This window comes from Maniola jurtina, chromosome 23, assembly GCF_905333055.1.
Source record: "Maniola jurtina chromosome 23, ilManJurt1.1, whole genome shotgun sequence".
NCBI classification, from domain to species: domain Eukaryota; kingdom Metazoa; phylum Arthropoda; class Insecta; order Lepidoptera; family Nymphalidae; genus Maniola; species Maniola jurtina.
In genome coordinates, this window is record NC_060051.1 from 1,657,197 (window position 1) to 1,675,835 (window position 18,639).

Consider the following 18,639-nt stretch of genomic DNA (forward strand, 5'->3'; position numbering starts at 1 on the left):
CGCCCGCGTGGATTGGTCAGATCCCCTGCAGCATCAGGATTGAGGAGTTGGACTCCAAATTTTTTATGAAACAATGTCGCGAAGTTCCTCTATCGATTAAAAAAGAAATGACGCAAATCGGTTCAGAAATCTCGGAGATTTCGGTGTACATAAGTACACCGAAAAACACAACTCCCTTTTTGAAAGTCGGTTAAAAAAGTAGCCTATGTTACACCCTGGTCAATCCTCTACTTGTCTCTGAAAATCCCGTCAAAATCGGTTCAGCCGTTCCAAAGATTAGCCTTTTCAAACAGACAGACAGACAGACAGACAGACAGACAGACAGACAGACAGACAGACAGACAGACAAAAATTTTAAAAACGTGTGATTCAGTGTTGGTATCGTTCAAATAACCATATGAGCTTAATATGAGGTAGTTATTTCGAAATTACAGACAGACACTCCAATTTTATTTATTAGTATAGATGATTTTTTTTTATATATTTTGCTACTTCTGTTTAAACAATAATGAAAACGTTTTAATACGTTGTTATTAATAATAGATAATAATAATTAGTTGTATAATAAATAGTACATAGTAAATTAAACTGAGAGATGACATAATATTATAAATAAATCCTACGAATTAAATAATAGAATAAGGTCATATTTTTTGTTAGATATAATTAGCCCTTTTTTTACTTTATTTATTGTTTCGATATACTATGTGTTTAAATATTTTGTTGGATAATAATGAAATAATTTAAGAATGATGTAATATATCTTCAAGCACAAGGCTATCTTACATGATTGTTTTCAAGCGTAAGCCTATCTTATTCTTTTTTTTTAATTTTTGGGTGAATCTATCTAGGACAAAGATATATTCTCACTCAAAAAGGAGACCCATTCTCAGCAGTGGCCCGGCAATCAGTTGAGATGATGATCATGAGGTAGAGTTGTTGAAAGTAGGTTTTCACTTACCACGAGCGAGAGTCTGTGGTGTGGTGGTGGCGGTGGCAATCGGGATGGCCGTCGTGACACCGAGCATGAGTCTTTCTATAACAAGACAAAGTTCAAAACTATAACCCGACTGTCGCCTGAGACACAGGTCTTATACCTCGCCATACCAACTTAAAAATATACCTAACTAGATGATGCCCGCGACTTTGTCTGCGTGGACTTAGTTTTTCCGAAATCCTGTGGGAACTCTTTGATTTTCCAGGGTAAAAAGTTGCTACTGTTAATTTCCGGAGTGCAAGCAACCTCTGTACCTTTCACATAAATCGGTTAAACAGATGGACTTTTAAGAATCCCGTGGGAACTCTTTGATTTTCCGGGATAAAAAGTAGCCTATGTCCTTCCCCGGGATGTAAGCTAACTCTAAAATTCAAATTCAAATTCAAATTCAAAATGTTTTTATTCAATTAGACTTTTACAAGTTCTTTCGAATCGTCAAAAGCATCTACCACTGGTTCGGAATGCCTTTCCTACCGAGAAGAACCAGCAAGAAACTCGGCGGTTGCTCTTTTCAAAGATTTGATATACAATATTATGCCATGTATAAAAGCAATCGAAGTCCTGCGCATTGCTGGAGCGAATCGAAGTTCAAATCCACGCTTTTTTATCAAAACCTGGACAACAAACTCTGGACCAAATTTCATCAACATCGGTTAAACTGTTGGACCGTGAAAAGGTAGCAGACAAACAAAGAAACAGACAGACAGACTGACACACTTTCGCATTTATAATACCTATTAGTATAAGTGTCAAGTGTCAACTTACGACATGGATGGACAGTGTCGGCGCGGACTTCCCGAGGGCGGATCGACGCATGCGCACCAGATTGGTACGCGCTTTGCTCGCATCTGTCAACAAAACAACATTACATAGATTAATTCTACAGCCATATCTTTTTTTACTGGCGGGGGAGGAATCTTCTCGAGATACCCGATTTCTTTGGGGAGAGATCTACGGCTCAATTACGGTAGAACGACAGCTACAATGCCACGATCGCAATCATCTCTGATTGGTTTATGCTCGCTTACTATTGGCTACAATGTATTGTTGCAACAAGAATACCAGAAATTCAGTCAATCAAAACGATTGTGATATTAATAATGATCGATGTAATTTTCATGCATTCGCGCGGTTTGTGCGATTTCTACCCACTACAACCCCTTCGCTGACTGGCCATCCTCAGCTTATATTAAGAGGCTCCGGGAACTGTTACAAACGTGCACCGCCTCTTTTCCGCTAGAGAGAGATATACCTATTCCATTCAATCGGTCGCCAAAAAAAATCCCAATTGGGGTCATGTCATTATTAAATCAAGGAGATACTAGCTTATGCCCACGACTTCGTCCACTTGGACTACACAAATTTCAAACCCCTATTTTACCACTTTAGCGGGTGATTTATCAAAAATCCTTTCTTAGGATGTCGACATCATAAATCATAATAGCTATCTACTTTCTACATGCCAAATTTAGCCCGATCCGTCTCGTAATTTGAGCTGTGCTGATAGATCAGTTAGTCAGTCAGTCAGCTTTTTCTTTTATACATTTAGATATTACTAATTTTTTTTTTGTACCAGAAAGTAATTGTAACAATAAAAATAAAAATAAAGAAAAAGTGGACAGGGAAGCACTTATTTCTATAATAGATCTGTACCAGTGACCCAGAGGTTGTAAAGAGAGTAGAATAGGTACAGCAAAGATAGACAGTACCTAATTATGAAAAAAGCTTAGTGGATGGATTGCGTGAAAGAGGATATGTGTGTAAATGGAGTGGAAAATGCGTTGACGTATGACAGTAGTGAGTGGAAGAAAAAGGCATGTTGGGCCGACCCCACATATAGCGTGGAATAAAGGACAAGAAGAAGAACACTAGGATTTTTAGGGTTCCGTAGCCAAATGGCAAAAAACGGAACCCTTATTCGTCATGTTCATTGTATGAATTCGCACATTTGTTCTACATACTTAGTTAATACACGGTCTTGACTCTGTTCCAAAATAAACACTCATAGCGCGACGTCACTTCGCTATGATAACATGGCCACAGGGTTTTATACACGCTAGTAGGTGTGGTCTTGGGGCGTGGGAATTTGTATTTAGGACACTTCGATAATAATTGTGGGCCTTTCTGGCGCAGTGGTCTTATTAGTGGGAGGTCCCGGGTTTGATTCCCGGCACCTGATTGGTTTGGAATTTTTATAATTTCTAAATTTCTGGTCTGGTTTAGTGCGAGGCTTCGGCCATGGCTAGTTACCACCCTACCGGCAAAACGATTTAGCGTTCCGGTACGATGCCTGTAGAAACCAAAGGCGTATTTTGAAAACTGCCATAGCCCTTGCAGGTTAGCCCGCTTCCATCTCAGACTGCATCATCACTTACCACCAAGTCAGATTGCAGTCAAGGGCTCACTTATATCTGAATAAACACAAGTGTAAATTAAAAAATGACACCCCCGGCAAGTGAAGGTTACAGTAACTAGAAAAGAGCTGATAACTTTCAAACGGCTATATTTAAGTATATTATAATGAACAAGTGTAAATTAAAAATTTGTAACTCCCCCCACAAGCGAAGATTGTACAGTAACTAGACAAGAGCTGATAACTTTCCAACGGCAGAACCGATTTTCTTAGATTATAGCTAAGAACACTCTCGATCAAGCCACCTTTCAAACAAAAACTAAATTAAAATCGGTTCATTAGTTTAGGTGCTACGATGCCAGAGACAGATACACAGATAAACAGATACACACGTCAAACTTATAACACCCTTCTTTTTAGGTCGGAAGTAAAAAAGAAAGAAGCAGTGATAGCCTAGTGGTTAAGACGTCGATCTCATGTTCGGAAGGTCGGGCATTCGATCCGGGCATTAAGGATTAAGCATTTAAATATCACTTGCTAATTGTTTTAACGAAGGAAAACATCGTGAGGGTGGACGGGAAATGAAAAATTCCATGCAAAGGGAGAGTGTTATAGTCTCACTTTCTCTCCGGTTAGGTTACATTAGTAAGCTAGTTGCTAGATATATCGATATGTTAGGTAATTGAGAGAGCTGGCACCGGTCCATTCCCAGATCAATAGAAACAAGTTCAAGGTACAGACAACCGTAACTCGGAGTTGAGATTTACGACTAAATGTTTATCCGCTTTCACATAGAGTCAACGATATTTTATTTTACTAAGAGACTATAGCATCCCACAGCTGGGGATAAGCCCACATTGTGGTATATGGCCCACGGCACTATGCACCTAGAATAAGAGGGCAGTCTCATTACGCCATACATATAAAATGTAACCAAAGTTATATATTATAGCCTCAATAGCTCAACGGTTGTATAGGAGCGGACTGAAATCCGAAACTGTTAACCCCCACTTGTGCAACCCATTTTGCTTTGATCAACGCTCAAAGTTTAACGATAACTTTAACCGCCTGTCATATAAATGAAGTTTAATATTAGATACTAGCGACCCGCCCCGGCTTCGCACGGGAGGACTTTTATTTTTTCTATTTTCCGGGATAAAATATAGCCTATACGGATTCGGAAGAATCCCTCTAAGTAATGGTAAAAGAAATTTTGAAATCGGTCCAGTAGTTTTTGAGCCTATTCAATACAAACATACAAAAATACAAAGGTTTCCTCTTTATAATATTATTATTAGATACAACAGATCACAATTTAATCGAAAAGGTTGATCATTGGACATGATCAGTCATCGCGGGCGATATAAGATATCTGGGACATACGCCTACAAGTGACAAGCAACGATGGTGAATGATATGAGCATATGTTATCAAGGGCTGCCACTTTTATTTTTATTGACAAGGTAGGGTTGTCTCTGGTCTATAGTTTATATCCATAGTTAAGTATATTTATATACAAGATGCATTTAAACAGCTCTAAAATCCGACTACTACCCGCGAACTTCCGATAGATATATTTAATTTACGTTTCTATAGTTTTATTTTTATTGTATAGCTATAATAAGTTAACTCAGTGCCCGGTAAAACCAACTTGTGGTTTTTGTGGCGCTGTTTGTAACAAAAACTCTCTATATATTTTTTAAGTTAATAAATATAAATAAAATATAGTTTTTCTATCGCTCGGTATATTTCAACATCCCTCAGGTCAATTTTTTACGTATAAAATGTAGCCTATGTTACTTGCACTATAATAACGAATCGATTGACACCTCATTCATCAAAATCGGCTCAGTAGTTTAGGCGCTACGGTGGAACACACGTAAATACAAACCTACATACATACATTGACTGTTAAAATCATAATTTCCTTTTGGCTTTGCCGTAGTCGAGTAAAAAGGAGTATAATAATAATTATGTCATATAATATAATGTGAGTATGTACCTATTATGTATGTGGAAAGGCATATATTATATATTTTTTACAAAAAAAAAATTGCCATCGCAACGGAACACACCAATTTTACGACGAAAAATAATTACTTAAGTACTAGGTACTATATGGTGGCCTTTGGACAAATTCCCTAGAGCAGGTAACATAGTTATTTACTTTCTTAATTTACCACCACGAGGCCGCACGCGACGGCCCCTGCGATTACAAATACCAACACCAATCAATACGTCAACGCAACATACGTAAGTCTCGACCACTCAACTATCGATACATAATCTAATATTTCATTGTTAATAGGGGTTTCTCCGTCACTCGCTCCATACAAACGTAGTTCGTCTCTCATTGGTATACTATCCAATCATACTCAATGGAATTTTGTAGAAACGTTCCGGAAACTAATATCTATGCCTGTGGTTTTCCAGATTTCTGTAAAATATTCGGTTTCAAAGTTACGCGGTCTTAAAAATTCACATACAAATCTTTGAGCCCCTGTATTCTTAAAACTACATATTTTTAGAAAAATCTAAAACACCACAGGCACAGATATTAGTTTCTAGAATATGTCAAAATATTGCAAATTGCAAAATTCCATGGACTTTGGTTGCTTAATATTCGAATGAAATGGGAACTACGATTGTATGAAGTAAGTGACGGAAAGAGCCCTGTTAACTGTTGTCTATTGAACATCAAAGGTGCCCGACAGCGCTGTGTTACGATATTTTTTTTACTAGATGATGCCCGCGACTTCGTCCGCGTGGATTTCGGTTTCCGAAATCCCATGGAACTCTTTATTTTCCGGGATAAAAGTAGCCTATGTGCTAATCCAGAATATTACATATCTCCATTCCAAACAGCCAAATCCGGTCAGTAGTTTTTGCGTGAAAGAGAAACAATCACACACACACATACATTCACACATACATACACACACTCTTTCGCCTTTATATTATTACTGTGAAGTGTGATTCAGTTTTTTTTTTTTGGATCTTTTAATCACTATGCGATTATGCCAGATCCATAATAGCCTAATTAAACTTCGATTTATCATAACTTAATACATAAGATACGAAGCTAATCAGATTGCGATAATCTATTCTAGGTCAACGAGCTCTATACTTAGGTTTCTTGACTGATACGGAAGACGGACAGACAACAAAATAATCCTACAAGGGTCCCGTATTTCCATTTGAGGTACGGAACCCTAAAAACAGTCATAAAATTGAACTGATGTTATAAAAAACAAACTTTATCATGATATAGCTAAGCGTCAAATGTAGGTAACATTTGACGCCTGCCAGTGACGTCGACGTTTACAAGTTCCCTAACTGTCGTTAACAGTGGTTAGTGCTCCGGCATGATTCAGTACTGACTTATTCCTTTTCTGGAGTCCAATAACTACCCATAAGATACCTATATTGTATATCGAAATCGATTCATATCTGAAATTAACCGCTAGGATAACGTTTTCGAAAGAACTCGTGGGTGAAACAAGGAGAAACCGCGCAGTGTGGGCTGGAAACTGTGTCGCGAATCTTGCTTACAGCCAACCAGATATTACCCAACTAGGCATTAAGTAGGTCAATCAATTTAAAAAGTCTAGGTAGGTATATTCCAAAACTAGATCTAGAAAGTCACCGTAAGTGGGCCTAGTTTTGTTGATTCAGATATGCAGTGCAAATGCCTACATAAAAAATCTGATCTGTCTCCTATGTTGTGCTTATTGATTTCTTTTACTTTTTCTTTCTTTTTTAATGAATATTTGCCAAGTTTATCATGACGAAAAATATTCCTCTTTTTCGTCCCACTAAGCGCAAAGCTTGTGCTAGGAGTAGGTACGACAATAGTGCAACGGATGGGGTTTAAACCGGCGACTTTCGAATTTCAGTCCACTACACCTTTAACCGTTGAGCTCAATAGGTTCTTAATTTTAACCGTTGAGCTCAATAGGTTCTTAATTTTAACCGTTGAGCTCAATAGGTTCTTAATTTTAACCGTTGAGCTCAATAGGTTCTTAATTTTTTAATTTGAAAATTGCATCTCAGAAACTAGAATAAAAACCGATCAAGCGCGAGTCGGACTCGCACACGAAGAGTTCCGTGCCATCGTACATAATATACGGTCAACATTTTTATGTAGAACACTGCAAGTTAATGACTGATTACGCCATCTATAATAATTTTTTAACACATTTTAATTTTTTGTGATGTAACCATAAATTCATGGTTTTCGGATTTTTTCCTTTACTTATGCTCCGTTTTCGTACGGAACCCAAAAAAGACGCCTTGGCTCCCCTCTACTCCGTACGTGTACGTCGGACCTTATACGCTATGGCCTATGCCTGCTAGAATGATTAGACACCCAATCAATTGAAGCCAGTATGCGCTGAATCTATATTTGATAACAAAGTAGGTGTTAAGCCCAGTGCATTTGCCTGGATAATTAACTGATAATGATAACTGATACTGGCCGTCCGTCGAGTCTGTTTAGTAAATAAACAAAACGATACACCAACTAATTAAACAATCAAAGAGGACTCACTATCTTATCGGTTTATTAATAGTCTGGTCAATTTACAAACATAACATAATTAGCACTGATATTTCCAAATAAGCAACTCGCGTGGGTAGCCCCTCTCGCTCGGAGAGGTACTTACAAGTTACAGCCTAGTATAATACTGCAACCACCTGGCCACGGTGATAAGGATAAAAAATAATCATTCTTCAATTCGTTGACCAAGACCCTATTAGTGAAAGTCTTGGTCAAACAAAGCGTTACTGAGCGCCGATAGCTAGATTAAGTAACTATCGCAATTATCTCACCACCATGCAGCGTGCAAGCGTGATTATGATTACTGATTAGAGTCGAGTTAGGTATTTTAGTTCAAGGTTTGACTGCGAGCCGTGACTTAGTTTCTCCGCCCTACTGCACCATGTTAACTAATCATTTTTGGTGCAATTGGTCATCACGATGAACCCATTACCGGCCCAGTACTGAGCGCGGGTCTCTTCACAGAGTGAGAAGGGTTTGTAGGCCATAGTCTGCCACGCTGGCCCAATGCGGATTGACAGACTTCACACACCTTTGGGAATATGGAGAACTATCCGGCATGCAGGTTTCCTCCGATATTCTCCTTCGCCTTAAAACAAGTGATATTTAATTGCTTAAAAAGCAGATAACTGAAAAGTTAAACGGTGGGTGCCCGTTGTCGAACCCCCAACTTCCGATTCGGAGCCGCACGTTCTAACCACTAGGCTATCACAGCGTATTAGCAACTGGTCAATTGCAATGATGATCTTCTAAATACATATATATAAAAGAACAAGTGTAAATTAAAAATTTTCAACACCCCCGACAAATCATTTTCAAATAAATAATTATGTATATCTAGGCAAGATCTAGGCAACGTCCATCTTGACAGCTTGACATTTGCCAATTGACACTTGAATATTATGAACCTAAGGGTTATCTAACCTTCTTTTCTACAAGAAAACTAGAAAATAGCTGATAACTTTTAAACGGCTGAACCAATTATTTTGGATTATAGCTAAGAACACTCTCGATCAAGCCACCTTTCAAACAAAAAAAAGTAAATTAAAATCGGTTCATTCGTTTAGGCGCTACGATGCCACAGACAGATACACAGATACACAGACACACAGATACACACGTCAAACTTATAACACCCCTCTTTTTGGGTCGGGGGTTAAAAAGATGACTGACTGATGATCAGTCACTGATCTATCAACGCACAGCTCAAACTACTAGACGGATCGGACTGAAATGTGGCATGCAGATAGCTACTATGACGTAGATATCCGCTCAAAAAGGATTTTTGAAAATTCAGCCCTATTAAGAGGGTAAAATTAGGGTTTGAAATTTGCGTAGTCTAGGGGCATATGCTAGTCTAAATGACTGACTGATGTATCGAACTGATCGGACTGAAATTTGGCAAAGCTATTATCACACTAATATTATAAAGAGGAAAGTTTGTGTGCATGTGTGTCTATGTGTATGTATATATGTTTGTGTATGTTTGTTACTCCTTCACGCAAAAACTACTGAACGGATTGGGCTGAAATTTAGAATACATATAGATTATACTCTGGATTAGCACATGGGCTACTTTTTATCCCGGAAAATCAAAGAGTTCCCACGGGATTTTTGAAAACCTACATCCACGCGAACGAAGTCGCGGGCATCAACTAGTAAGTTATAACGTAGACATAATGATGAGACCAGGGCCATCGCCAGATCGCCAGATTTTAGCGTATTTTTCACGTATTTTAAGCACATTTTAAGTAAGTAATTACTTATACATAATTATTTACGTACCTACTTACATTAATTTAAAAAAGTCACGTAATAAATGCACCTTTACATTTAATAATATCGCGATTTACATGCACCGGAGCGTATGTGATCCAATTTATCGCGTGCACGGTGTAACGCAGAACGCTGTTTCGGATGACAAAACGCAGCAACTCGGATTACCACGTTTTGTCGTAACTTAGCTTATTTTAACCTACTACTTCCTGAACCAAGGGGAAGTTTGAAAGTAGCGCCAGTGATAGAAAAGATGAGGGGTAATAGATTGGCATGGTATGGGCATGTAATGCGAAGGGAAGAAAATCATGTCACTACAAGTGTAAATTAAAAATTTATAACACCCCCGACAAGTGAAGGTTACAGTAACTAAAAAAAGCTGATAACTTTCAACGGCTGAACCGATTTTCTTCGATTATAGCTAAGAACACTCTCAAACAAGTCACCTTTAAAACAAAAAAAGCTAAATTAAAATCGGTCCATTCATTTAGGAGCTACGATGCCACAGACAGATACACAGATGACGTTGGGGTGTTATAAGTTTTACGTGTGTCAAACTTATTACACCCCTCTTTTTGGGTCAGGGGTTAATAAAAATGTTAAATATGTATGTGGAAGGAAAAAAGAGGAGAGGAAGACAAAAGAAAAGGTGGAGGGATTGCGTGAAAGAGTATATGTGTGTAAAAGGGGGTGGAAAATGCGTTGACGTATGACAGAAGCGAGGGGAAGAAAAATACATGTTGTGCCGACCCCACATAGCTTGGGGTAAAGGACAAGAAGAAGACTCCTGAACCAATACTAAGGTTGAGACCTATGGAGCACACTTTGACTTTGTTTAGACTTAAGACACTGTTAAAACGAACATATCTGTCGTTTTAACTGAAACTTTAGTCTGAGCAAAATCAAAGTACGCTCTATAGACTTCAACCTAAGGTTGAGAGAGCACATTTATGACTTTGCTTAGACTTAATGACACCGTTAAAACGAGACAGCGTTATATCGCTCTAGCATATCTGTCTCGTTTGAACTGAAACTTAAGTCTGAGCAAAGTCAAAGTACGCTCTATAGGTCTCAGCCTTAGGTTGAGATCTATAGAGAGCACTTTGACTTTGCTTAGACTTAAGACACTGTTAAAACGAGACATCGCTATACTGCTGACATAAAAAGGTCTCGTTTTAACTGAAACTTAAGTCTGAGCAAATTCAAAGTACGCTCAATAGATCTCAGCCTAAGTGTGGTAAAAAATACTTTATTTAATAAGAAAATGCAAATAGACAGAATCACAAACATTTTGATAAAACGAACTTTTTTTTTCGATTTTACTAACTTTGGGTTACCCTGTTTTGTCGTCCGAGAGCAGTGTGTGATCGTGGGTCGACGACATTGAATTTCAGAACACGTTAACCGGTCATGCTTTCATGTTTAAGAGGGGTCTCTCCGTCACTCGCTTCATACAAACGTAGTTACGTAGATATTAGTTTCTAGAATATGTCTGCAAAATTTCATGGACTTTAGTTGCTTAATATTCAAATGAAATTGGAACTAAGATTGTATGAAGCGAATGACGGAGAGAGCCCTGTTAACTCTCAGGTGCATAGCGCAGTTATGACGACTCTCTAGCGCAATGGTCAGTCAGCGTTGAGGTCTGGATTGTGGGCAGGGGCAATTTGGGAGTTTAAAATTTCTAAGTTTCTTTTTAGGGTTCCGTAGCCAAATGGCAAAAAAACGGAACCCTTATCGATTCGTCATGTCTGTCTGTCTGTCAGTCCGTATGTCACAGCCACTTTTTTCCGAAACTATAAGAACTATACTGTTGAAACTTGGTAAGTAGATGTATTCTGTGAACCGCATTAAGATTTTCACACAAAAATAGAAAAAAAAACCAATAAATTTTGGGGGTTCCCCATACTAAGAACTGAAACTAGTTGATTTTAATTTATTTTTTTAATTTTTGCCATAGTACTTACCTACCCACTAGATTAAGTACTATGTACCTACATTACCAATTTGTCATTACGCTGGTTTCTATAATTTTATTTTTATTGTATAGCTATAACTAGTATACTCAGTGCCCGGTAAAACCAACTGTGGTTTTTGTGGCGCTGAATGTAACCAAAACTCTTTGTATATTTTTTAATGTAATAATAAATAAAAAATAGTAAGGACCAGAACTGTGAGTTTCACACATGTGTTAATTTTCGTATTCTATAATACTTTTATTGCTATTCCTGCTATTTTAGAGCAAAATAGCAGGAATAGATCTCAGCTTGCGTTGCTCTTTAATATGGCGGGGTTAATTTCTAAGTTGGCTCCAAGTTCAGTCATTCAGCGGGCGATGGTTTGTTTCGTTGGTGACTCAAAATGATTAACGCCCACTGAGTTTTTTGTCTTTGTCATTTGTATGGGAATACGTAACAGAGAGAGCTCTATAATATATCTCTAACTTTTTTATTATTATTATTCACTATAGGCAAGCGCTTGACCACAATCACACCTGAGAGTGATGATGTGGTCTAAGATGGGACGCGTTTACCTAGAAGGTGCCTATTCACTCTTGTTTTAAAGATACCCGGATTGTAATTGGTAGGAAACACCGATCGCGGGAGAGTATTCCAAACCTTAGCCATGCGTATGAGGAATGAAGACGCAAAACGTTTCGTGCGTGTAGATGGAATGTCGACGACATAAGGATGGAAACTTCTCTCCGTGGATAGAGTATACATACTAACTACAGTCATAGTAGCTAACTTATTAGTTATTACTAATATGCTAGGGGCAGTTATGCTATACCGAGTGACATCATTGGCTATAATAATATGAACTCGGCGCGTCCGATATTGAATTTAATCGCATTTGTATTGTAATGCCTACTTGATAGTTGATTGACTATTCATAATGTTTTCGTTCCATTTAACATTGAATAACGATTAATTTATACACGTACCGTAGTAAACGTTGGATCAAATGTTATTGTTTTATAGTGGAAATATAAAAACATGCCTTTAAAACTCGACGTTTCAGGGGTTTTTTTATAAAGAATATTAGCCTTTTGAATCATGACTAACATTCCCCTTACCCCTCCAACTGAGCGTAAAGCTTGCGCTAGGAGTAGGTACGACAATAGTGCAACGGGTGGGGTTTGAACCGCCGACCTTTCGGATCTATAACCGTTGAGCTATTGAGGCTTAACAGGGCTCTCTCCGTCACTCGTTTCATACAATCGTAGTTCCAATTTCATTTGAATATTAAGCAACCAAAGTCCATGAAATTTTGCAGACATATTCTAGAAACTAATATCTGTGTCTGTGGTGTTTTAGATTTTTCTAAAAATATGTAGTTTTAAAATTACAGGGGCTCAAAGATTTGTATGTAAATTTTTAAGATCGCGTAACTTTGAAACCTAATATTTTAACAGAAATCTGGAAAACCACAGACATAGCTATATTAGTTTCTAGAATATGTCTGCAAAATTTCATGGACTTTGGTTGCTTAATATTCAAATGAAATTGGAACTACGTTTGTATGAAATGAGTGACGGAGAGAGCCCTCTTAAGGTTGAGGTTTTAGTAAGGGCAGAGTCAACTAGAATATAATAATCTAGCTATCTAGTAATTAGGTATCTAGGGTTTTAACCCTGTGGAAACTCTGATCTTCCCGGATAAAAGTAGCCTGTCACTCTGCACTCCGGTCTTGAATGACCCATGCAAAAAATCACGTCGATCCCTTGGTCCTTGCGAGTTGCGAAGAGATTGAATGATTGATAAACTAATAAACCAACAAAAAAATTGTACCTGCCTATTTTTTGTTTTGCTTTGAATGTGTTTTTTCTGTATTAATTTCGTAATGCATAAAAGCATATTCATTCATTCAAAACAAGTTCGCATTTATAATATTATGTAGTATAGTAGTGAAATTCGTGAAAAAAAAAATTGAAAAATTAGTCCTAAGTAGTTACTAGTTAGGTACTTACCTTCTACTTAGGACTACTTTTCCAACTACTTCAATTACCTAAGTAGGTAAGTACCTACCTACTTACCTAACTGTTGGTAAAAAGAATAACAATTACATAGGTACCTAACTTCGCTCATTTAAGAGGCATGAAACGGGCTTGCCCGCGAAATTCAAATTTAATTTGGTTTTTCGCATTTTTTAAACTAATAAGACAACGTGGGCTTATGGCATTTTCAATTGCGACAATGGCAGTATCATCCTCACAGGTTTATATAAAAATCTTTACTTGAAAGGGTCCAGGTTAAGAAATTAGCTGTAGTATCGACTAATGTGTCAGAATTACGATACTACAGCTAATTTCTTAACCTGGACCAAATTAAATTTGAATTTCGCGGGCAGGCCTGTCGCTTCCACCATAAAAGGTGTACATTCAGGAAATAAGTACAGTACCAAATTAGGTACCTACCTAACTACTGGAATTCAGCATAATAAGGCAAATCTTAATGTAAACAATTACGCGCATTATTCAAAACAAAGCAAACCATTATTCAGGTCAATCGCTACTTGGAACTTTTTCAAATTAAATTGAGGCTAATTAGTAATTACCTACTTTGAAAACTCTTTAAATATTAATAAACATAGGCGTTGAATTGAGGACCTCCTACTTTTTTTGGGTTTTACCTGTACATTCTAAAACAGATTTTAAATTATTTTTATGCATAATTTTTTTTTGATTTATCATGCAAAATGTCAGAATAAATACTCGAGTACGGAACCCTCGGTGCGCGAGTCTGATTCGCCCTTGGCCGGTTTATTACGTGTTGTAACCACAAATTCACGGTTTTCGGATTTTTCGCTTTACATGTGCTATAAGACCTACCTATCTGCCTTTCATGATTCTAGGGCCTAGGTCAACCGGAAGTACCCTATAGGTATCTTGACAGACAGACAGACAACAAAGTTATCCTATCAGGGTTTCTTTATTTCTTTTGAGATTAAAAAAAACCCTAAAAATAAAGGACTTCCCACGAAACTTTTAAAATCTTGGTTTATCTACGCAGACGAAGTCGCGGACATCAGCTAATGTATAATTAATATTCAAGTAGGTAACTAATGTATATTATTAATAGGTAGGCAGTACATGGCGAATGTCGGCGAAAAAACATGTCTCTTGGGAAATTATCAAACTACTCACATCATTACTTTTTGTGTTCCATTTAGGGGATATTATAAATAACCTATCCATTTTCTGATGGTGTCAGGCATGGCCTGGTGACAAACAAACGGTCAGGTAAAAAGAACTCTAGACGGAAGTGGTGTAGAGGCATGCAGCCTCTTTTAAGACTGGCAGCTGCGAAGAAAACAACACACTTTGCAGCTGTCACTTAGAGAACACAATTTGAAACCGGAACGATTCAAAATATCCTGCTGGCCTGGACGAACCCCGGGCAGCGCATTCGACCAATTCACTTAAGATCATCAAGACCGAAATGCCTTGGTCTAGCATCAAGCTCCGGCCCTCGATTTTCTACCACAGTTTTAATTGTAACCAAGGCACATATTGTAAATAATAATTACTCATATAATACAATGTGATAATATGTAGCGGCATTGCATTTACTAGTTATCATATGCTGCATGGCTGCTACAGTGGTACAGTGCCCGGCAATCAACTTGAGCATTGACGCGATTGGCTGGCGAATGGCGGGTGCACGCGATTGGTTGATCAGTCAGCCCTGGCTTCGCACGGGTGCAATATAGATACTAATGTAGTGTCAGCATGAAGTGATTTCAGGGGGCTTGATTTCTTGGGACATCTTGAATGTATTTACTGTCATATTTTGACAAATTAACAGATAACGATATTACTCAACCTATAGATGAAAACTGCATTAAAATCTGTTGCAGTTAGATCTAAGGGTACAGAGGCTTACAGAGACTTTGTTTTAAATACTATGTAGAGATTACTCCTTCATTTATCAATCAAGAGTTGCGGTAAACCATCGCAATACAAAGTTACATCAGATATACAAACATGGCTCATAGCTTATCATATAATATTTTTATCAAACCAAGCCTAAAAATAAAACTATTCATATTTATTTATCACTTTGATTCTTAGATATTAAGTATTAGTATCACAATTACAATGATAAAATTTTCACCAACATATTAAAATACTGAAACTTCAGCAATAACACTTCATAAGATGAATTTCATGATAGGTAGTAGGTACCTAGTTAAATAATGAAGATAAGAGCGAATAAAAAAATTGTCAAATGCCCAATGCGGGCAGGATTATCCTAACTAAGAAGATGCTGAATTTTTCTTTCTTAGCAGATCTATTATGATGTAGACATCCGCTAAAAAAGGATTTTTGGAAACTCAACCCCTAAGGGGGTAAGATAGGTGGGGGTAAGGTTCGAAATTTGTGTAGTCCATGCAGACAAAATCACAGTATTTAGGTGTTCGAGCCTTTAGGCTTGACCCACTTGAGATAACCCTTTAGAACATCAGCGCCATCTAGTAGTTCGTAACGACACAACCCGAGCATTGATCGTATCGGCTCGGTGATTTGTGGAGGGGAGTCAGCGCACAGGCAGGTGGTGTCGGCCATTTTAATTTCAGTACGCTTTTGAATCTCAGCGTCGTCAGTAAGAAATTAATTCCGCAGAATTAATTTCAAATTAATTCAAATTTTTCAAACATTGAATTAAAATTAAATATTATTCAAATGTAAGCATTTACATTAATAACTAACAAATCGTTAATAATAGTCTTACATCGGTGTCCGTAGTTTGATACGGAAATCACTCATGTAAGCTGGTGCTAAAATATGTTGCTCCGGCACATATTATAACTTTTCGTAGTTACGCTACGAACTATTTCATAATGTTATTATGAAATTCTTGTCGTCTCGCAATGAACGACAAACTGCCGGAAAACCTTTCGTAGGTGATGGCAGAATAGCACCATGATAGGCTGGAAAGAATTCCAGTGTCAGTCGTATCAACTGAGACGTTGGGTCGAATCGATTGAGACGTCCGGTCGCATCGATAAGACTCAATCCAACGACCCAGGCGCCCGGTCGTCTCAATTGAGACGCCCGGTCGTATCAATTGAGACGCCCAGTCGTATCAATTGATACGTCGTCACATCAACTAACCAAAAAGTGGTAATTAGCAAAACTCATCTCATATGACGTTTTCACTACCTTCCCAGATCATGGCATCTACAACTATGGGAGAACTAGGTCTCAGACCAGTCTCACTAGAACAAGAAGGTTCCTTCTCCAGAATAGTTCAAATTATTTATTGAATATACCTACCCCGACGGCTAGAGGTCGTGAGAGATCCAAGATCTATCTTACTCACGACTCTATCTCACTAAACAATTACTTGTTTGGGGATAAGATAGAGGCAAAATTAAGAGTCGCAATACCGACGGCCAAGATGGCTACAGCATATTACCCAAATGATCTCCATGGGAAAAGAAATATCGGTGATAAAAAGGAAATTGCTAGAATGGCCTCTGGGGAGGGCGTTATTATACTCCCCGCATAGCATTATGGAGAAGATTCATGATAAATCCTACGAGGACTTCATTAAGACAATCAAACTACTGAAACCGCGGCTGATGTCAAGGGATAAAGCCTCGTCTAGCGAAAGCACACTGAGAAAACGGGGTCCCACATCCCCTATCAGCTTGCGCGACAGCAAAACATCACACTATGAATCGTTAGATCCATACATGGCTCCCGTAACAGATTCATTCATGGTGAAAATGATGGATCGCCTTACAAAACAAACCTAAGCGATCGAAAGCGTGCAAGCTGGGTTTTCAATCTTCGCTTCTAAGAGTGATCAAGGCATTTCTGAACTAGACGAGCCCTTCGAATCAGCACCAGACAGTACTGAACCCAAGGATGAATTTAGAGGTCCCTCTCCGAATGTTCTGCCTCAGGAAAACACCTCATTATTAAGTACCCTAATGAATGCCGATTCCGAAGAAGCTACATTAGTGGCGCAAATCGCCGAGGCTCAGCGAAAACTGGCCTCTATTAATGCAACCGGCAATATTCCGCAGTGTGACTTTTCACCTTGCACCACTGAAGCTGAAACCAAGCTAGCCAAAGCAGATCCAAACCTCGTCGATCAAGATCGGAAGTATCAACGACTGAATGAAGACGGCTGGAAGAACATAAGATACGCCGATGTTCAAAAATCATTCCACGCCACTCCAGTATTTTTGGCACTTACTGTCAACAGTCATTTGGCAGCAATAACACCTAACTGGAATTCAACAGCACAACTAGAGAAAACAGATATGACCCTGGGTGCTAAAACATATATGGGTTGCTGCCGCAAAGAAAAGCTTTCCAAAAAGCTCACCAAAAAATGGATCCTAACACGTTCAATAGATCCAGATCCAAGATCATAATATGCTTGGCGCACACAGCTCTTTTAGGAAAATTTCTGACGGGCTACTGCAATACTCTTCTGGCAGAAGAGACGAAAGAATCCAAGCCTGAAGAGAGTCCTGTAAGCCAGCGAACAAAGTACTGAGCAATACTCTTCATGACATACCACCCTCTGATACTCATCTCTTTGCTGAAGGAAAATTATCCGAAGTGATAAAGGATCAGGGGGGGGGGCACATAAGATCTTTTCGAAGAAAACTAGTCCCAATAATAAAACTGGGAAGAACAACAGCCTCAAAAGGATCCAAAAACTTTAAAGAATATAAGCCACAAAAATAACAGCGTAATTTTCGTGACTCTCGCTCAAAACAAGATAGTGGCACGTCCGGCACTAATAAAGCCAGGACCCCTCAAACCACTACAAAAAAAGCCCTAATTCGCAGGTATTTATACCTGGTCAGCTTGGCTTAAGGTTTGATCTATGGGAATCTTTAGGAGCATCAGAGACAATCTCAAATGTTATAAGAGGTTACTTACAAGGTTTTCTAACTGTAATATCGAATCGTATGAACCCAAAACCTCAG

General features: G+C 38.3%; 1 protein-coding gene and 1 long non-coding RNA gene across 8 annotated transcripts in view; one reads left to right on the forward strand and one right to left on the reverse strand.

Moving 5' to 3' along the window:
* Positions 1-18,639, reverse strand: part of LOC123877426 (microtubule-associated serine/threonine-protein kinase 3) — a 61,379-nt gene that overhangs the window by 37,443 nt on the left and 5,297 nt on the right. For all 7 annotated transcript variants that reach the window (XM_045924212.1, XM_045924209.1, XM_045924208.1 and 4 more), the window contains exons 2-3: positions 1,763-1,845; positions 962-1,036 (exon numbers count right to left, since the gene is read on the reverse strand). In XM_045924212.1, the coding sequence (XP_045780168.1) occupies positions 962-1,036; positions 1,763-1,845 (158 nt within the window). The remainder of the gene's footprint in view (positions 1-961; positions 1,037-1,762; positions 1,846-18,639) is intronic.
* Positions 5,913-16,172, forward strand: LOC123877453. The gene is made up of 3 exons (XR_006798596.1): positions 5,913-5,923; positions 7,012-7,015; positions 16,094-16,172. It is a non-coding gene; the product is annotated as an uncharacterized LOC123877453 (long non-coding RNA).